We start from the raw sequence: 22,209 nt of genomic DNA, 5'->3' as shown, positions 1-22,209 counted from the left end.
AAAGAAAGAAAGAAAGAAAGAAAGAAAGAAAGAAAGAAAGAAAGAAAGAAAGAAAGAAAGAAAGAAAGAAAGAAAGAAAGAAAAGAAGAGAGAGAAGGGGAAGGGGGGAAGGGAAAGGATGGGGAAGGAAGGAGGGGAGGGGAAGGGAAAGGAAAGGGGTGAGGGGGGAAAGGGAAAAGGGAAAGTAAAGGGGGAGGGGAGAGGGGGGAAAGGAAAGGAAAGGGAAAGGAAAAAGGAAAGGAAAAAGGAAAAGGAAAAAGGAAAGGAAAAAGGAAAGGAAAAAGGAAAGGAAAAAGGAAAGGAAAAAGGAAAAGGAAAAAGGAAAGGAAAAAGGAAAGGAAAAAAGGAAAGGAAAAAGGAAAAGGAAAAAGGAAAGGAAAAAGGAAAGGAAAAAGGAGAAGGAAAAAGGAAAGGAAAAAGGAAAGGAAAAAGGAAAGGAAAAAGGAAAGGAAAAAGGAAAGGAAAAAGGAAAGGAAAAAGGAAAGGAAAAAGGAAAGGAAAGGAAAGGAAAGGAAAGGAAACACAAAAACCAGAAGCACAGAAGAAAGAATTCCACACTTACCAATAATAACACTGAATGGAAATATATTAAGGTCAATACTCAAAAGCCTTCAACTGGCCAAATGAAATTATTGAATGAATGGATGTGCCGGACTCTAATGTATGTAAACCAAACAAGAAAGTTACTTTACTGGTAAAGAATCACATAAAATGAAAAGTAAGTGTTAGAAAAAGATAAACCTCATGAGCAAAGAGAAAAAGATAAACCTCATGAGCAAAGAGAAACCTAGTGGAGTTAAGTACACTCACCTCATCACCTCAGATAATACAAGATTTTACATAAAAAATATAAAACTGAGGGTTAGGGAAGTCTCTCGTGGATAAAGTACTGGTTGTGCAAGCCTGAGGACCAGAGTTTGCATCCTCAGGACCCACATCAAAGCTGAGTGGGCTTGGAGACCAGCCAAGAGATGCCAGCAGAGGATCCCAAAAGCAGCCTCTGTGAACTCTGGGTCCAGTGAGTAGTAAATACCTGATATCAACCTCTGGCCTACACACTTGTGTATATACATACACTAACACACATAAACACACTCATATCACATATACATGTAAAAAAAATTTAAAGAGAGACTTTATATGCCAGAGTTGGCCAGTATATGCCAGAGAACTGAACATGTATATTTTAGGATCAATCATATGCCAGGTCACAAGTCAGATCTCAATAATTTTTTTAAAAACCTATAATTACATCATGTATCTTTCTAAAGCAACAACAGGAAAAACCAAGGAAAACATCCAACTACATGGAAATATATAGTGGTAATAAGTGACAAATGAGTAATGGAAGCCACTGAAAGGAAATTAATGAAATGAATGAAAATTAAAGCAAAACTTGTGTGAGACAGAAAATGCAGTTCTAAGAGAGAAGTTTGCAGTAATGAGTCCATATATCACAAAACCAGAACTGCTTCAAGGAGATGGAGAAACAGGACTTGTTTATGCAAAGAATCCCAATTCAGTTCCCAGGAACCACTTTAGGTGGCTTACAGCCTGCTCTATAACTCCAGCTCCAAAGTACCCAACGTGCTCTTCTGCCCTCCTTCTGCACCTGCACACCCATGGCACACATGCACAGACAGACAGACAGACAGACAGGCAGACAAACAGAGGCCAGGTGGGGGAGAAGACATGGATCTTAAATAAACAACTTGATAATGTACCTCAAAGAGATAACCAACAAAAAACCAACTGAAAAGTAAAAAATTCTAACAAAAACTGGATAAGCAAACAAAAATATACTGTTAAAAAAGAGAGAAGATACCAGGGGTAGTGTATACAACTTTAAGTCCCAGCACTCAGGAGGCAGAGGCAGAGGCAGGCAGATCTAACTACCATGAATTAGGGCTCTGCTTTTTGTTTGATTTGACTTGTTTGTTTGTTTGTTTGTTTGTTTGTTTTTTGAGACAGGATTTCTCTGTGTTACCTTGGTTGTCCTTGAAATCGCTCTATAAACCAGGCTAAACTCAAACTTATACAACAGCTTTCCTCAGATGTTAGAATTAAAGGCATGGGCTACCACTACCCAACTTTTTTGGTTTTGCGGTTTGTTTTTGTTGTTGTTGTTGTTTTGTTTAAAGTCAAGACAATCAAAAACTGAAAAACTGCAACGGTAATTAGTAATATGCTAAAAAGGAATTAAAAGTGTCTGGATCTCTGTAGCAACAACTCCACTGCAGTAAACGTTACATAACATGAAAATAAGTTGGTATCACCACTCAAAATTTTAGACTCTAATATTTGAATTTCATAGAATTTTCCTATTGTGAAATGCTACCCACCTTTTCTTATTTAACAATGTAAATATCAGTAGCTAGTGAACCAAAGGACAGAATTTTAAAAGGAGCCATAATTTCTTATTCCCAGAGTTTCCAAACAAAAGTATTTGTTGGGGGTGGCAGGAGAAGGCTGACAGCTAAACAAAGGCCCTTACAACAAGCCTTGAGATTAATACTCTGGGCTCCGTGTGGAGAGAGAGACAATTCCTACAAGTTGTCCCTTGATGACCACACCCACATACGTGCTAGTGAATTAACAAATGCACACACATGCACAAATAAATACTGAATGTACGCACTGATGCACAGAGACAAACAGACACATTTCAGGTTATGACTATAGCTTTATTGTAACTATAGTCTTATTATAATAGCCCTCAAGTCCCTTTGTCTTTCCTACTCCTGAATGGCCTGAATGACTTTTCAACATTCAGAATTTTGATCTCTCATTTTGTTTTGTTTGTTTAATGTACTGAAAAATGCCTCAAGGTAAAATGACAGTAACATTTGCCCCACCTCTGTATTACTCAGGCTACAATATGGTTGGGGAGTATGGAGGGCGTATGTAAATTGTCTAAAAGAAATTAACAGTTTTAAGTGAGAAGATGATGCTCCCTTATCCACCACCGTCAAAATCTAGCTGTGCAAGTATGGTCACACTAAGTAATGTACTATTATGCCTTAAACTATTCAAATGCTGACAACTTATACAATTAAATGTAACATCCAATTTCTAAAACAAGCACTCTGGCTTACAGGGAGGAGGATATCAGGCCATTCATATACTCGATAAACATTTGCAACTGAACTAGAACCTAGTTACCTTTCCACTTTTAATTTTGAGATGGGATTTCATTAAGTTGATTGCCAAACTGGCTTTGAATTCACTTGGAAGCCAAACTGGGCCTAAATTTGCAACCGTTCTGCCTTAGCCTCCTGAGTAAATGGAGCTGCAAGACTGTGTCACCAGACTATTCTTAAATTGACAATCACTCATACTAATTAAGCCATTCAATAATTTGTGTCTATACTTCTGAAAGCCTTACTTATTAAAGCAATTACAGTTCCTATAGTCAAAATTTTCTAGCTTTCAGGTTCTTTTCGAAGAGCTATGTCACTTCTCCATTTATTTATCCAAAAGTAAAAGGAATTTATAGATGACAAGAAAGATCACGTGGGGAGGGGACTGCCTTCACAGATGGGAGGGAGCTGTTGCACTTATGCTTGTGAGCATATAAAGGTACACCAACACAAAGGGGAAGCTTTGAAAAACACAGACTGCATGTTACTTTGGAATACTGATAAAATGGTTATTTGAACTGACAAATGGAATGAACAAAAATGCTTTCATCAACATTTTTAGTACTGAAAATACTTCTTAAATATTGTGGAAATCTTTATTAGTTTGCTCTTTTAAAGTCATTACAGGCACCAGGCAGTGGTGGCACAAGGCTTTTAATCACAACACTCAGGAGACAGGGAGGTGGAACTCTGAGTTCAAGGCCAGCATGGTCTAACAGAGCAAGTTCCTGGACAGCAAGGGCTACATAGAGGGACCTGGTCTCATTAAAAGATAGATAGATAGATAGATAGATAGATAGATAGATAGATAGATAGATAGATAGATAGATGTTACTACATAAAACTGGGCATAGAAGCAAACACCTTTAATCCCGACACTAGGGAGGCAAAAGCAGGAGGACCTCTATGAGTTCAAGAGGATGGATGGATGGATGGATGGATGGATAGACAGATGGATAAATGGATAACCACATGAACACATAAATGTAATTAGGATTCCCATTTCTAAAACTGATCTCTTTTCATTTAAATGTGAAATAAGTTTTAAGTCAACTGAAAAATAAACTTACACAAACTGTATTCTTGGTATAAATTAGCAATTTTATGTTTTGAGAGTTTTCTATTATAGTACACATTTAATAAATAATTCTCCCAAGTGAAATTTTACATTGGAAAATATTAGAAGATTGTCAAAGTCTGGATTCCATCCACAGCACCATACAGATACTGAAGAGGTAAAAGCACAGGATCAAATGTTTAAGATCATTCTCTACTACATATTAAATTCTCAAAAACAAAATAAAACCAGAACAAGCAAAAACAAAAAGCAAATAAAAGGTAGTTTGAATATTTGTTTCTTCTACTCACTTCTGTGCTCCCTGAGACAACAGCTTTGTCTACGTTCACTAATAATGGTTCTTCCATTTGGCATATTCCCAGTGACCACTCTACACATCGATGATGAGCCCAGCAAGTGCCTAAAGAAAGAAAATAAATAATTTAATAAACACTAAAGGTATTAATGCAACTTGTTTGGAGTGGTTCATGATTCTAATCTCAGTATTCAGGAGGCTGAAGTAGGAGCCCACCAGTGCTATAGTTATGAGTTCGAGGCTAATGAGGACTAACAGAATAAGAATTATCTCAAAACAAACAAATATGTATAAAAATACGATGTATCCTCATGTGATTCTGTTAAAGTAGGCTTTTTCCAACTGGCCCTAACTGTGACTTGGAGGTGAGACTACCTATTTGGGAAACTTTCAGGAATGCAAAATCACAGGGCATAATTGAGACCCATTAAATCAATATGTCTTGTACTGAAGCCCAGTAATCTTTGCTTTAACAAGCCTTCTGGATGAACACAGAAGTTTGTAAATTAGTAATTACTTCTTCCACAAGCAAAATCTCCTTAGTTTGTTTATCTAAACACCATTTTATTTAGTGCCCTACATATGATCCTACATATTTCTAGAATTTAGCACTAATCAAATGGAAGCTGTTACAGAAGTGAGGTCCCTACCTGTGGAATCAAATAAGGCTTGGACATCAATGGCATCTGGAAGGCCAACCAGGCTGAGTTCGTCCCATGACTTGCCAGCCTGATCCTCACAAGTTGTCTGGGTGCTTACACTTACATAAGAAACGACACTCTGCTGGGGAGACCGTTCTCTAAAACAAAAGTAAGAAAGATAAAAGCTGTGAAAGAATAATTAGAAAATCATTTCATTTTATAACAATGAGTACAAAGTATGTCAAATAAGCTTTAATTACTAGGTTACAGCCACAAAAATTTCAAGAATGCATCTGTTCTTATTACTCACAATATTAAAGTGGGTGTTACATTATTTTATGTAAGCAACATACATAAAATGTTTTAAAAGGTTCTCTCAATCATAGGAAATATGACAATTACAGTTATAAATTTTAACTTATAAGTTTTAATTTCTAAGTTTTTTTCAACTGAGAACTAACTCATTCTATCCAGGACCCATATTTTAAAAAATACAATGCAATTTTTTTCAGTTTTACATATAAAGCATACGAGGACATTTTAACATGCATTATCATAACACAAAGCTGGCAGGTAACTAAATGTACAGGGAAAAATGAAAAGCCAATTGAGTCTAAAAAAGGGAGGAAAAAAGGCAACACTTGAACTGAAGCCTTCTCATGATCCCGTGTGTCAGCAGCCGGCCATGCATGATGTTCAGTAATCTCAAGACTGCACCTCACAGAGTGAAAGGAAAACAGGCCCTAAAGGCATGGGGAGTAAGAAGATAGTATATAAGAGAGAAACGCAAATAACCAAGTTGAATGAGGTGTTTACCACAGGGAGACTTGAGGTCTGGCAAACAACACTTTAGTACTACTTAAGATCATTTGGTAAATAAAGGCACTTCTTATATTCAACATTAAATATGGAAAGTAAAATAATTACCAATAAAATATCTCTCTAATAACCTAATGCTTAAGCTCATGGATTTTTATGTTGAATCACTACTGGGCATAAGTTATAATACACTACACTTCTGTATGCTCAAAATCAATGAGTCCTATTAAGAAAAAAAAACAGCATAATAACCAAGATACTAAACCCTTTATACCTAAAATTATTGGAAGAAAAAAGTATTAACATAGTTCAATAAGAACATTTAATTATCAAATATATTTAAAATAACAGGAAATTTCAGCTTAGTATTAGAAATGCATTAAAAGACTGAAAATACTGTGCTAACTTTAAATTCTCGTTTTTATGAATGCCTACAGGCAATTCTTTCCGATCTCCATTTCTACAAATATACTCTTCTTTGCTATCATTATTTTATTGGAAGAAAGGTTAAGTAAACTCCACACTGTGTTTAGCATATTTTAATCACAAGAGGAATGTAAACAACAAAAAACAAAATCAATGAGATGACCAACTAGTCTATTACTAATCAGTTCCTAAGCAAAAGCTCAGTCAAACTCAGCATTCAGGTGTGAAATAGGCTTTGTGTGTATGACATATCACATGTCTCTATGCAGCTGAGGGCTGAGAGACGGCGAAGCAGCTAAGAGCACATACTACTTCTACAGACAACCTGAATGCAGTTCCCAAAAACCCATTATCAGGCACTGTATGATTACCTCTGCTCTCCAAGCAGATACACATATCGACACATAATTAAAATAACCATTTTAAAAAGAGAATCCAAGTGAAATGCAAACAAAATTTTACACTATAAAAGCAAAGATTAAAATAACCCCTAAATAAATTAAGAAGAATCATGCTTATAAACTACTTTTATCAAAAATCTGAAAGCCAGGAGCAGAAACCCACATATTTAATTCAGCACTTAAAAACAAAGACAAATGGATCTCTGAGTTTGAGGCCAGGCTGGTCTACATAGAGTTTCAGACAAGCCTATGTTACAGAGTAAGACCTTATAACTCAAAACCAAAAACAAAAATATGAAAATTAATTTGCTATTTATGCTTCATTAGCAACATACATTTATAAATATTTAAAATCACTACTAAGCTAAACTAAACCATCTCCCCTTACAAGATTGTCAAATATTCTCAGTATATATTAATAAACTTATCATTATTTAATAACGAGTGCCAATTACATACAATTTTCATTAATTTTTATAAAATTATCCAAACTCATAATTTTTATTAAAAATTAATGGAAAATCATTTATAAGTAAATGAAGCCCAATTCCATTTCCTACAAAAGAATATAATAATTGTCATTGTCCAAGACAGAACATAGAAACATTAAGATACAGCCAGACCTACTCCACTGTATTTGCTAACTATTGATTGATTATAAGCTTGCTGAATGTTTGGCGTATCCTGTTAACATGTAAGAATTAAGATGAAAGCAAAAATAAGGTTCATATACACGATCTAGTTTCAAAGTAAAAAAAAAAGTCATAACTCTAAGTACAATGCTTCTATGTTTTCTTAAATCATTCCAACATCAAATTCTTTAAAACTTTGCTACTATTTCACTTTCAACTTTGAATCTTCAAATATTGGCAGCACTACAGTGCTATACTCACTTAAATTTCCATAGAAGATGAGACTCTTGAAAAATTGCATTGTCACTCTCAAAGAATAGAATTTTACAGCTAAATTATTCTTTTAATTTTTTGTTTATTGTGTGTGTGCTGAGTGTGTATATGCACACAAGAACTTGTGTAACTCAAAAGAGGGCAGTGGAATCCCTGGAACTAAAGTGTGAACCACCATATGGACACTGGAAATAGAATAGAGGTGCTCTGTAAAATGTAAGTGAGTATAGGACTTAAAATTAAAATAGGGGAGAATCATATCTCTGAATAGCATGAAAATTTTTAAATTTTTAAAAGAGCCAGGAAACTCTCTGAGTGTAGAGAAGAGGGCATGTTTGTGTTTTTTCTGCAAGATGCGGAAGGAACATGCTAGCTGCCAGAGTATGCTAATGCTGAGACAAAGAATTATGCTGATTATAATCATTGAAAAACGGCCACAATCCTCAACACTTTTGGATGCCTCCTACTAATGCTGAAATCATGGACATCTACGGATTCAACATCTCTCTTTGCATGGCAATTTTACTTAGCTGAAAATTAGACAAATTATAAACAAATTAAAGGGGAGATATTGGCTACTGCTGATTGGCCCCCTTCAGGGTGTCAAAAGGCCATATGTTTAAATTTTACAGATTTCAAATGTAGATCAAATAGAATGTGGCCTGCTATTTGTTTTCTTTAAGACATCCACAGGATTTACTTTGGTTGTTTGGGACCCTTGGGAGAGCCTCTGGACTTCTCGTGATATTACATCCAAGTAAAACATAACGTTACACCCTCAGCTAGTTTTCAAAAAAAATAAAAATAAAAATGATGAGTCCTGCGAGATCTCTAATCCTTCTACAAAGGGATGGTGCATACCTTTATGAATTATGTTCACCACCCATGCAAAATCTCCCAATCTACATTGGGAGACAGGCTAAGAATGGGGTCTTCCCCTCTATGTACTTGGCTTTGATGCAGGCATTATTTTCTCTATTAAGCACATTAAAGAGCCTGTATATCATGCCCAGCCAGTATCAATGGGACCTAATCCTGTGTTGGTACCTCATCCTGTTCCTCCTAAAGGAGCTGACAAGGGCACCACCCATGCTCCTTCTCTTAAAGACACCTCCCTACCTTTTGTATTTGCCCTCCAGCCACCAGCTAGGCCAACAGTCACTATTCTGCCTGTACAGCCAGCTCCCACTAAGAATCTTGTACTTTCTTTAGTTAATCAGACTTTTCTTACCTTAAATGAAACTTCCCCTGAACTTGTCAAAGATTGCTGGTTGTGCTACCATTCCCAACCACCCTTTTATGAAGGAATTGCCATTCTCGGTGATCCCCTCCATGCTGATGATGCACAGCACTGCCGCTGGCAGAAGGGTGCTTGGCCAGGTCTTTCATTAACCCAAATATCTGGCCTGGGACTTTGTATGATCTCTAGTGGAACAAATGTCTGCTCAGTTTACGCTCACTTGTGTAATGAAACCTATTTTCCCCCTCCTGGCACTTACTTTATTCTCCCCACCCCCCACCCCCAACGCCCCCCACCCCCAGAGGGAACCTGGTGGGTGTGCCTTGATGGCCTTACACCTTACCTCTCTGCCTCAGTCTTTCAAAATCATGAAAAGGGAGAGAGCCCTGAGTTTTGCATCCTTATTAAGATGGTTCCTCGTTTAGTTTATTATCGTTCTGAGGAATTTTTTCACCGGTGGGATCAATCCATATCCACTGGAGACTCCACCTCTTTGAGCCGCTCCCGCAGAGAACCTAACTCTGCTGTTACTATTTCTGTCCTACTTGGCCTTGGAGCTGTGGGAGCAGGGACAGATATTTCTTCCCTTGTTCTTTCTAACTCTAGGTACACAGAGCTAAGTGCCACCATCGATCAAGATGTCCAATGCCTTCAGCATGGGATAATTGATCTCTCTGACTCCATTGACTCCCTAGCTGAAGTTGTCCTTCAAAATAGGCGGGGACTTGATCTCCTGTTCCTTCAACAGGGTGGACTCTGTGCAGCTTTAAAAGAAAAATGCTGTTTCTATGCTAGTAGAATAGGAGTTGTAAGAGATAGCATAAAAAAAGTCAGAGAAAGACTAGAAAAATGTAAGAAAGAAAAAGAACAGAAAGTTGGCATAAAAACTGGTTTTCCACCTCTCCATGGCTCACTACACTTTTGCCTAGTATCCTAGGACCCTTTGTGGGTCTGTTATTGTTATGTTCTTTTGGACCATGGGCTTTTAAACGCCTCACTGCCCTGATTAAAAAGCGGGTAGATCTTGGGAGTCAAGCCCATTCAGATATATTACCATTGTTTGGCTATGGAGGATCTAGAGATGGCTACCCAGACCCCAGGGCAATTACAGAACAGCCCAAACAACACACTCAAGTGCCCGGCAAGAGAGAGCATTCCTGTCACAGACATTCCAGCCAGGACTCCAGAAGAAGCCCACAAGCTGGAGGCATCAATAAACAATATAAAGATGCTGAGCAGTTGCTGATGACGGGCACCTTCCCAGGACCTCATCCACCTAAGACAGGGGTCTCTAGAGGCTGGTGGAGACACCCAGGGATGGGGAAAGATGATGGTCAGTGAGACTGGGATGATCCTAAGACAGGCTCTGCTCCATTATATTGGTGCCTCATCTGCTTCTCATCAATGGTTGTCTGACTTCTGCTCTCTTTAATACAGAGAAGGGGGAATATGCCAGGAGCCATTCTCACAGAGATCTCAAAACCCCCTCCTCTCAGCCATTTCCAGCTTGCTTTCTCTAGGCTGCCTTTAGAAGGAAATGTACTAGTTTAAAGATTAGCCAAGTAGGATAGATGGTCACCCGAGTGGGCTCGAACAAACAAAGCTCACCTCTGGTTAGGTTACCATAGCAACTCCTTTCCATTTCACCTCCTCATGATCGAAATATGATGCCAAGTTCCTACTGCACCTGCCAATCTTAGCTAAGAACCTGAGAGACAATTCTGAGAAACTGTTCCTGAGATATGATGATAGCCCCCTGAGATTGTTCCCCAAATATAATGACTTTCCCCCCTTTACCCATCCCCACACCTGCTTGCTTGCCTTTATAACGCCTTATGTGAAAATTAAAGATTGACAGCTTGATCGGGATACTGACTTGCTGTCAGCCTGTTTGTGCTTCTTGCCCCGCCCCCTTCTTAGGTAGCTCCAGGAACCCTGTTGACTGTCCTGCAAGTCGGAACATGTATTCATAAACTGAGAATGAAAAAAATGACGAATGAATTGACAAGAGGGCTATGAATAGAACCGGTGACTATGGTTTGGGTATAATATTACATTCTTACAAAAATAAAAGCCAGGAAAAGGAAGAACTACTTTGGTATGTTTTATTTTCCTTGCATGTGAAAATTCCATGAGCACTCCCCTAGCTTAAACTGTCTTTATTACATTTTTCTTCCAGGGTTTAACTTTGGTCAGCATACAAATTTTGATAAGTAAAATTTTTATAAGTAAGAAGAATGTAAAATAACACAACTGAGAAAACAACTGTTTGCTGGGTTAGCAGTAAATCAGTAGTATTGGGATGTGTGAAACACAATAAAAGTCTGTTCAACTGTAAACTGATGAAATCCAAAATAAATTAGAGGTCATTTTTGCCTACCAATGATTTAAAATCAAAACCACTTACTTTCTCTGTCCTCTTTGTTTACGTGGAGGGTAGTTCTGTATTTTCTCACAGGTCCCACTACTGCTGTCATCAATATCCTTGTTAGAAGGTTGGTCTTTACAAGGTAAGGTAAGTCCAGGTGTTACTTTGAATTGTTTCAAGTCTCCTTGTCCTAAGGAACTTTTCTCTCCACAATAACAAAAAGCGCAGAGCTGGTCACTGGTGAGAAAGATAGTGAGGGAGAAAAGTAACTTTATTCAATGACCTTAGTTTTATTTTAAACTAAGTTTTTACCTATATTTTCCATAATCCATATTGTCAGAATAACTAAAATAAATAACAACTATATATTTGCAAGTCTACTTTTCTTTAGTATAATTTCTTTCAAGATTTACTTTTAATTCACATGTAGATATCTGTAAGCCGTATGCAGGTTGCCATGAATGTCAGAAAGGGGTACTGGATCTCCTGGAGCTGAAGTTACAGGCACCTATAAACAATGTATTGAACTGGGTCTTCTGGAAGAACAGCAAGAGATACTAACCATTGAACCACCTCTGTAGCCCCTTTGGGGTGCTTTTAATCATGTATTTTTTACTGTGGAACTAAGGACCAAAGCAAGTATTCTAGCACTGCATTACACCTAAGAACAGCATGACTATCTGAAACCCTGTGGACTGAGGTGTGGATTCTCATGTACGAACATGTATGAATAGTGCCATGGGTGTGCTATAAGATGCATGTGGAAGGCAGAGACTAGCTAAGGTATTGTTCTTTGCCTTCTACCTTGTTGGAGACAAGTTAAATGTCAACCAGCTCCAAGGATTGTCCTGTCTCCATCTCCCGTAGGAGAAGTGGGGTGACAGAATGCTGTGTAACAACATCTAGATATATGGGTTCTGGTGATTCAAACTCAGGTCCTCTACCTGCAGGACAAGCACTCTACTCATTCAGCCACCTGAATAAAACCTAAGTATTAAATCTAAGGATCCACCTCAAAAGGAAATATACATATTAAATCTGACAACCACATTCTTGGGCTCTGTAAAGACTATGCAAACAATATTTATTTACTACTTTATAAACATCCTTTATGGATGTTATATGCACCAGTATCTATGAAGAAAAATAGACAAAAGTTTAGTAAGTTTTTAAGTTGTTAATGAATTGAAGGACTCAAGAGACAAACCGGATTAAAAATAGGATGAAAATAAAGACTGTGAGGTTTCTATGAGGATGTTATAGCAGATACATGACATTATCCATCTTTGGAGACCATCAAACTATCACATCAAGAGTGAGCCACAATGTAAACTTTTTGTGAATTAAGAGCTTCAATTGAAAAGAAATGTAAAAATATTGATATAGTAAGTGTGCCAAACAGATGACATTACTTCATAATATTAAACTACAGGGGACAAATGAAACAGGAATGAATATTCTGCACTATCTGCTCAAATCTTGAGTCTATTGAATTTATTCGATAAATTAAAAAGAAATTATTACACTTAATAAGAGACCTTGCAGGTCTTCTCCTCTATGGTATTTTTCTTATAATAAATATGCATGGATGGATGCAACCCCCCACACCCACACACCCCCCACACACACAGTATGTGATGGAGAGGGTCTAGTGTGTAGTCATTGCTGGTCTAAATTCACTCTACAGATTCTGCCTTCTGGTCCTAGGATTAGAGGTGTGTTCCACCATGTCTACCCACACTTGTATTTTTTAATAAAGACAAACATTTGAAAAATAGGTAACACATGGGGTTGTAAAACCTAATGTATTAGAAATGATCAGTATCATACAAATAGTAATCTTTTAAACAAGATACAAATTAAAGTATGTAAAACACAATGATAAAACATGATGAAAATTTTGTAAAATGAAGTTAAAATTCTAATCAAAAGAGCAGGTATTCACTTATAGAAATTAAAACTTTAGATGTTGATAACTTAAGTTTTCTGTAAAAGAGGTTGCCTGAATTTAAATGAAAACAATGACAGACAATTGAAAGAAAAAAAGACTAGGAGCTGGAAAGAGAGTTCAGTGCTTAAGGTGGTTAAGAACATTTATTATTCTTGCAGGGAACTAAGAGTTTAATTGCCAACATCCACAAAGTATTTCACAACCATCATGGCATATACATAGTATACATACATACATACATATATACATACATACATACATACATACATACATACATACATACATACAATAAATCAATCAAAAATGTTTAAAAGAGATTGGGATAATACAATAGAAATTAATGAAATAAAGATGACAAAAAAAATCAGAACTCAATTGCTTAAAAATATCTCTGGGAAGGGTTGGAGAGATGGCTCAGCATCTAAGAACACTGACTGCTCTTTCTGAGATCCTTGAGTTCAATTCCCAGTAACCACATGGTGGCTCACAACCATCTAAGAGAGCAAAAGTGTGCTCACATACAATCAATCAATCAATCAATCAATCTTTAAAAAAAATTCTGGGAGAATAAAGCTGGCAAAGTGCCGATTAGTTAGACTATAGGAAATAACTATTTAAACAACAACAAAAAATAGTTATTCTTACTACTTCTTTTTAATGTAATGGCAGAAATACTAAGCTAACCTAACTTGGTAAATAAAAGGCATCTTTTAAGAAGAGAAGTAAAATTATTTATATTTGCTGATGACAAAACCTGATTAATGTGCATACTCTTGAAGGCTCCACCAAAAAACTATTAGAACTAAATATTGCCAAGTTATAGGATACAAAATAAACATACAAAAATCTGCATTTCTATATGCTAATAAACCATTTAAAAAATCAGAAAGTAATCTCAATCACAACAGTCAATAAATAACTTATGTAAATTTAGGTGAGTAATAGATTTATAGAGTTGGAACTATATACATGTAAGAAAAAATCTTAATCATAAAAAAACTAACTTAAAAAGCAAATACAGTACACGTGCCTGTAATCCTCGGCACTCAGCAAACTGAAGCTGGAGGGGTACAAGTACTAAGCTGGCATGGACTACTGAGATCCTGAAGCAAGATGACAAAGTGCAGAGAAGAAAATAAAGCTAAATCATATCCTCTTACTTCAAAGCACATCACAAAGAGATTATAAAACTCTGTCACCAATGCGACAAAATAGGGATCTAAGAAATAAAGCCACACATTTACTATCAGCCTGTCTGCCAGAAATGGCAAGAGTACACAGTAAAGAAACAGGTAGCTTTCAATGATTAGTGTCAGGAAAACTGGGGAGTCATATGTAGAGAAATATAACCCTTGTCTCACACCCCATACAAAATTCACTCAAAATTGATTAAAGACTTCATTATGGGATCTGAATTTTGTAAAACAGACAGGGATTATTTGAGTAGGCCCTTTTGTCCTGGAATTTGCTCTGTAGACCAAGTTGGCCTCAATCTCTTTGCCTGCCTCTGCCTCCTGAATGCTGTGATTGAAGACATAGGGTAGCACTGCCTTTTAAATATTAAAAAATATTTAAACCTCTCAAAATATTGGTGGAAAGTGAACTAAGTATAACAAATACCTGGATACTCTTCACCTAGGTTAATGCCAGAGTTAAAGAATTCTGAAGTTATTACAATAAGAAGGTGTTTGGGAGGACACTCTCACAAAATAACTCCAGTGACAGATGACATAAAATGTCAAAAGAACTAAGACAGAAACTGGATAAAGTGTCTTCACAAACCGTGGAAGTTAAACCTGAGGACAGACCGTGCCTTATAGACTATCCTACTGAATAAAAAAAAGGCCTCAAATGCTAAATACAACTAAAATGTCACATTTAAATAGAATAGCCATTAAACTTAGTGAAGACCAGATCTGACTTAGATTTGATTTTTTTTTTACAACTAAATTAGACTAAGGAAAGGTAATGAGGAAAAAGGAAGTAAGAAGATAATTAAAGTCTCTTAAAGACAACAGCTTCAACCAAGTCAGTAGGCCAACTCAAGATGACAGGAAATTGTGCGTTAATCTATGAAGAAGATACAAATCACAGACCAACCCATAAGCAACCAGTTAAATATTGGCACTGTTTGTTGAAAAGGAGAACAGAGGACAAGGTGGAATAAAGAGTAGTCTGGGGCCCTCTAAGGGTGAAGGAAATATCTAATACACTGTTATATGGAAATGTTAACTGGGAAGACAGCAGAGTTTGGGTTTTAGAAATATGGCCTCACTAGAAATAAGAATTTGTGGCTCATAAAAACACAAGCAAGGATCACAGCTGTCAGATTAGATGCACTTCCCTGAAAATTAAAGAAAGGTAGAGGCAGACAGGATACTCAATAACCCTCAAAATACAAAAGTGAAGGAGCATCTTCACAAGACTTAATAAAGGATAAATTAAAAGTAAAACAAAAAAATATTTTTTATTAAAAGCAAAATAATGAAAACAAAACATTTTAAAAGGTTGAGAATATTTAATTATTTAATACTTTCATAGTCTTATTCAGGACTGCAAACTAGAATTTGAAAAATATAAGCCATGAAAGTTGAACTGCATACTAATAGGTTATAATATCCCAAATTTAATTATATATTTTTTATTATCATAAATAAAAATCTTTCATTCAGGCAGTGGTAGTGCATGTCTTTAATCCCAGCACTAGAGGGGCAGAGTAAGGCAGATCTCTGAATTTGAGGCTAGAGTGGGCTAACCCAGCCTGATCTACAGAGAATGTTCCTGGATAGCCAGAGCTTAGGGAAGAAAACAAAAGAAAAAGAAAACCCACTTTTATCATTGTTATTTATTTATTTTGTGTGTACAGCACATATGTACACATCACAGTCAGAAGACATTCTATTAGAATCAACTCTTTCTTTTGACCATGTGGATCCTGAGGATAAAACTTGAGTCATCTGGCTTAACAGAAGTGCCTTTATCTTCTGAGTCATCTCACCAGCCCCATTTCTTTTCAATGGTGTTTCAATTATATTTATTTATTTATTTATTTACTTACTTACTTACTTACTTACTATGAGTGGAAAGGGATCCTTTCTTAAAGAATGAAGAGGGGGTATGATTACAAGTGTGTTAAGAGTATACATATCAGAAAATCCTTTAAGGTTCCTAGCAACTTGTTAAAAATGTTTTAAAGTATTTTACCTACATGTTACATCTAGGTATCACAAGTGTGCCTGGATAGCCACAGAGGACAGAATGCCCTAACAGACAGTTTCAGACACCATATTGGTGCTAGAAACCAAATCTGATTCCCCTGATAAAACTGTCTCTTGCCCCCGACTTACATTAGGAGCTCTTAGCTATGTCTTCAGTCAGGAAGCATACAGCTAAGATCAATACTTATCTGGAATGGCTAGAGCACTATACCAGTACTCTCCCTGCTCTCCAATCACCAAAGTCCATGCACAGCCAACTTGTAAATCAACATCACACAGGGGTGTCAAATGGGAGGGTACTAAAATGGTAAAGCCCCACCCTCGCCCTACGCCCTGTCTCCAGTCAGTTTACCACCCTTTCCCCTGTCAGTACCCCTAGTCCAGTTCTCTTCATTGTCTAACCTGATTTTGGCTTCTACACCAACAGAGACCAGGGAGTTTGCAGATTCCTCAGACACAGACCGCTGAGGAGCTGAGGCCGGCTGCTTGCTGCTCTCCACTTCTGTTCCAGCATCCTCTTCCACAGATTGTTCTTTGATTTCTGCTTCACAGTAAACAAGACAATAGAAACAGTCATTTTTTTGAGTTTAATTACTGAAAATTTTACCTATAAAGAATAATGGAAAAAACAAAACAAATGACAACACTTCAAAAATGTGAAAAGTTCATATACCTTATTACTATCAGCTTTCTAATGCAAAACAATCATCAGCATCATGTAAGTTGTGCTTCACTGTGCCTGGAGGCCAAAGTACAGCTGACTTAGAAAAGGTCCACATTAGAAATAACTGTTTAGAATTTTTTTTTTCAGGATTGTAACAGCTGATCTATACAATAAATGTATTTTGATGTGGTTCATTTAAGTTTATTCAGGTTTTATAAGTTGAGACTACTAATCTGATACAAATGTTGTGCATCCTAGTAACTTGCCATTCTAAAAGCTAAATACTTGAACAGACAGCTCCTTGATTCTGCTGTCTTTTAAAATTCTCCTCAGGACCCCAGAAACTTTATATATACTTCTTCCAAAGCATTCCTGTGAGACTTTTAATATGTATGGGTGTTTTGACTGCATGTATTCTAAGTACACCCCATGCATACAATGACCTTGGAGGCCAGAAGGAGGAGCTAGAGCCCCCTAGAGTGTAGGTACAGGTGGCTATGACCCACTATAATGGGAACCAAACCCATATTCTCTGCCAGAGCCAAATGTTCGTAACCACTCAGCTATCTCTCCAAGCCCTGTGAAGCTTTGAAAACACCTCTACCCTAACATGGCTTTTCTCTTTAAATGGGGAAAATGTCTAATGTCTTTCACACTGCATTACCAGATTAAAGAAACACCCCTCCTCTACCAATGCCCCTGACACAATTCCCCATTAACCAAATCCTTGTTTTCTAATTGGAAATTTATTTAGACCTTTCTACACAGTCCCTGAACAAACCTGTAGACCATGTATTAATTTAACCATCTGATGGCTATTTAAATATTATAGTAAGGGCATTTCTCTTTTATTCACCTGTCAAACTATGTTTCTCCATATGTTTCATAAAATGGTTCATGAGGATCAAATTATTTGATTAAGACCCCAGTTCTTGAGAGGTTAAGATGACAATCTGTTCTAAGTTACGTTTTAATACATATTGCATTCCAGGACAGTCTGTACTATATAAACTTAACTAGAAAGAAGTCAGGGGAAGGGAGAGGGACAAAGGAGGAGAGCGAATGGGAAGTGGAGGGGAGGGGAGGGAGGGACAGACAAACAGACATGAATGAATGAATAAAATATCTAATAATCTACTATCTCCTCAGTTGATGTCTTTGACTCCCAAATGCAAACACAGCCTTCTAGCTAAAGAACTTATTGTCCAGGTTTCAGAAATCTCCTCTGGGGTTAATAACCTTTAAGCCTACATATACAGCACTAGCTCCTCACCAATATCCCAGGTCATACTTTACAACAACACACTACACACAGCCATCTTAGCTTAGCATCTTAAATAAATTTCACTTGAAACTTCAACTCACACCTCTCGCATCAGTATTTCAATTTTATTTTACTATTTTTATGAGTATCACCTAAAGTCAACATGAATTTTAGGAAAGTGCTTGGAAGAGAAAATGAATATAAATTCCAACAAAATTTGTGAGATGAAGCAACAACAGATTGGGTTTTTGTAGTTCAAACATTGCTGTGCCTTTTTAAAGATGGAAACAGAAAAAAATGGCCATTGATTATGAGACTTATCAATCAAGGTATCCTGATTACCCTACAGACAATTTTTGTGTAAAAAAAAAATACTTAAGCATCAAATCAACAAAGTATGTATTCATATCAAATATAAAGAGACTAAAAATGCAATGGTTACAATGAAATTATACATTTCTATGTGATAACTGAACCCATGACTAGATGAATACATCATAAATGAGAGAAAATACATGCACCCCCATATAAATATGTAGACTCAAAGTATGTAAAGAACTTGAAAGATGGACAAGATAAAGCACAAAGTCCTGTCCAAGCAAAAATTATCTTTTTGTGCAAAACAATCTTTTTGTGTATCCTCACAGCTTTAAGTGGATACATAACTGGATCAACTAGAGACCTCTACACAGCTAAGCACGACAGTTGCTTAGCAAGTCACAAGACTGGAAGCAATTGTGCCATTTCTCTACCACAAAAAGAAAACAATTTGTTCTTGGTAAAATTCTATTTCTCTCTCCCAAGGACTTAAACAGACCTAACAGCTAACCCAAGCTACAAAGCAATGAGAGTTCTAAGAGGTGACAAAGAACAAGGATGGAAGAAATCTGGGCTCATAAGCAACGACATAGAGACCAATGAAATCTTATCAAACGCAATCTTTCATGATTGACATACTAAATGAAGGTCAGGTAAGCTATGGTGGATAAAGGCTTTGACATACAAACTTGATAACCGACGTTCAAATCCCACATGATGAACCCAAAATGGAAAGAGAAAACAGATTTCAACATCCAAAATTTCAGATTTTTCAGTATGCTGTGGGACCAAAGAGGAGAGTGGGAGGAAAGGGGGGGGGGGGAGGGAAATGAGTGGATCAATGTTTTCATACTATATGAGAGAAAATTTACTGTATATAATCTACTGCTATATTTTTGGAGTTTCAATAACAATAATTCAATTCAAACTCAAATTAACACGGAAATTATTATCAAGAATGGGGACCTTAAAGCTGGGTGGTGGTGGCGCATGCCTTTAATCCCAGCACTTGGGGGGCAGAGGCAGTCGGATTTCTGAGTTCGAGGCCAGCCTGGTCTACAAAGTGAGTTCCAGGACAGCCAGGGCTACACAGAGAAACCTTGTCTCGAAAAAAACAAAAACAAAACAAAACAAAAACAAAAACAAAACAAAAGAATGGGGACCTGGCATTAAAAAAAAAAGCTTAAAAAGTTTAAATGGCGTGTTTATCATGAAACATTAACAATGGGATGTTAAAAAGAAAGTATCTGATCCTTTTTATGCTGCTATGAATGTGATGTGACCAGAACCTAAAATAGTGACTTAGAAAGCAAACACTAACCACAGAGCCAACAGCTTTAGAGAAATACCTAGAAGTCAGAAGTTACTTTATGTTGCCTGTTCTCCTCAGCTTTCCCAATAAGAGAAAAAGGAATACCATTCTGTTAGCAACTCTCTGCATGTGAATTATATGCAAAGTACTAAAGAATGAAATATTCTTCAACTGTGGGATATACTTAATGCACATTTCTTCAGGGTGACAAGGAGTAAGGTTGAGAGGAGTGTACACATAAAATGGGCACAAGAACAATGCTTCAGAAGCTGAAAGTATGAATGTGCATGTACCCTGTGGTACATTAATAGATTCAGAACCAGTTCCAATCAACAATGTTGGCAATCAAGGCTAGTTTTGAGTGTCCTCTTTCTCAAGCCAATGGCTCTATCCAGGATCCTAACATGGACTTGCTAAAGAAACTGAACGATCGATAAATGTAGGTTTTATTTCTTTTATTTTTTATTTCTGATTAGATTTTTCTGGTTTGACTTTTTATTCTTTAATTAATAAAAAGAAATATTCTAACTGCTTCCTCGAAAGCAAAAATTCCAACCACAAAACATAACAATAGGTACCCCTAAATGTATCTATCCTACATTCTTCCTGTGTAGAGTGGGTTAGATCTTACTACCTGTCCCAGTCAGGGCAGGATGCTACGCCCTCTGTGACCCCCATTCTTTTCCTAGTCCTACTCTTCAAATATTGTCAGAGTTTGGCAGTAAGAAGTGAAACATGCCATGGTAGTTGGGATGATATCAACTAAAGATTAAACCTGTGATCTCACCCAGAACACACCTGGATGAATGACTGTGAAGACCAGTAATAACTTATGAAATATTCCAGACAGCATTTGGTTATCTATAGACTACCCAAAAATTGATGTGCTTAAATACCAGCTGGTATGGATAATAATTAATAAACCAGACACTAGCCCAACAAAAATAGCATAAGCTCATTTAACTGGCCACTTTTTACTTTTCATAGGGTTTTACATGTTCAGTTACATGCAGCCCCATTTATAAAAGACAAAACTAACAATTTTCATGCCTGAAACTGGGGAAACAGAAGAGAGAATTTTCATATCTGAAACTAAGGGAAGAGAGCATGAAAGATGGCTCAGCCAGTAAAGCCCCGCTAAACAAGAATTAAGACTTGAAGTCAGAAGAATTCACATCAAAAGTGTATAATCCCATCATTATGGAAGCAGAAATACGAAAATCCCTGGACCTCATAGCCAACCGGTTCTCCTGATTCACACTGGCCCTGTCTCAAAAATTAGTGTGTGTGGTGCCAGATTTGTGATACATGCCTTTAAGCCAGTCTGCTCTACATATTGAGTTCCAAGACAGCAAGAGCTACATAATGAGACTGTCTCAAAAAAAGTAAAAATAAAAAAGCAAGGACCAAGTATGGTGGTACACATACTTTAGGAAGCAAAAGCACATGATCTCTTTGAGCTCAAGGCCAGTTTGGTCTGCATTAGGAGTTCCAAGACAGCCAGGCTACACATTGAAAGTAAGCAAGCAAGCACACCAATGTAGTGATCAATAGAGTAAAAGACTGGGCATCTACCTCCTGGGTATATCAATCATTACCTCCTATGGACACAGTTGTTGCTCATGGATGTCCCCTCCTACAACATTAATTATCAACTAGATACAATCTATAATCATCTGGAAACAGTCTTGATGAAGAATTATCTATACCAGGCTAGACTGTGGCCATGTAAGTAGGGGATTGTCTTATTTGTTAATTGATGTAGGAAGAAACGTCCATTGTAGTCAGTACAATACCCTAGAAAGAAGAAAAATAGCTAAGGTGCTGGAGAGAGAGTTTGGTAGTTAAGAGTACTTACTAAACCAATACATGGCAACTCACAACCACCCTGCAACTCCAGTTCCAGGGACTCAACACCCTCTTTTGACTTTTGAGGACACCAGGCATGTATATAGTACATAGACTTACATGCAGAAAACCATCCATCCACATAAAATAAAAATAAATGGTTTTTAAATATAAGTAATCCAAATCATTAATGAAAAATATATTTCTTAAAAAATAGGAAATCTGAGAGCAAGCAAACAAGAATACACTATCTCTTTGCTCCTGACTGTGGACACTGTGTGACCAGCTGCTTGAGTTCTAGCCTTGACTATCCCAAAACAA

General features: G+C 36.9%; 1 protein-coding gene across 11 annotated transcripts in view; it reads right to left on the bottom strand.

Moving 5' to 3' along the window:
- Positions 1 to 22,209, bottom strand: part of Kmt2c (lysine methyltransferase 2C) — a 227,668-nt gene that overhangs the window by 126,221 nt on the left and 79,238 nt on the right. For 10 of the 11 annotated variants that reach the window (XM_052172978.1, XM_052172983.1, XM_052172986.1 and 7 more), the window contains exons 3-6: positions 16,885 to 17,026; positions 11,353 to 11,550; positions 5,164 to 5,312; positions 4,509 to 4,618 (exon numbers count right to left, since the gene is read on the bottom strand). In XM_052172978.1, the coding sequence (XP_052028938.1) occupies positions 4,509 to 4,618; positions 5,164 to 5,312; positions 11,353 to 11,550; positions 16,885 to 17,026 (599 nt within the window). The remainder of the gene's footprint in view (positions 1 to 4,508; positions 4,619 to 5,163; positions 5,313 to 11,352; positions 11,551 to 16,884; positions 17,027 to 22,209) is intronic. The other variant, XM_052172979.1, reaches the window with a different exon arrangement.

This window comes from Apodemus sylvaticus, chromosome 2, assembly GCF_947179515.1.
Source record: "Apodemus sylvaticus chromosome 2, mApoSyl1.1, whole genome shotgun sequence".
NCBI classification, from domain to species: Eukaryota; Metazoa; Chordata; class Mammalia; order Rodentia; family Muridae; genus Apodemus; species Apodemus sylvaticus.
The sequence above is the reverse complement of the archived record's forward strand: the minus strand, read 5'-3'. Positions and strand labels throughout refer to the sequence as shown.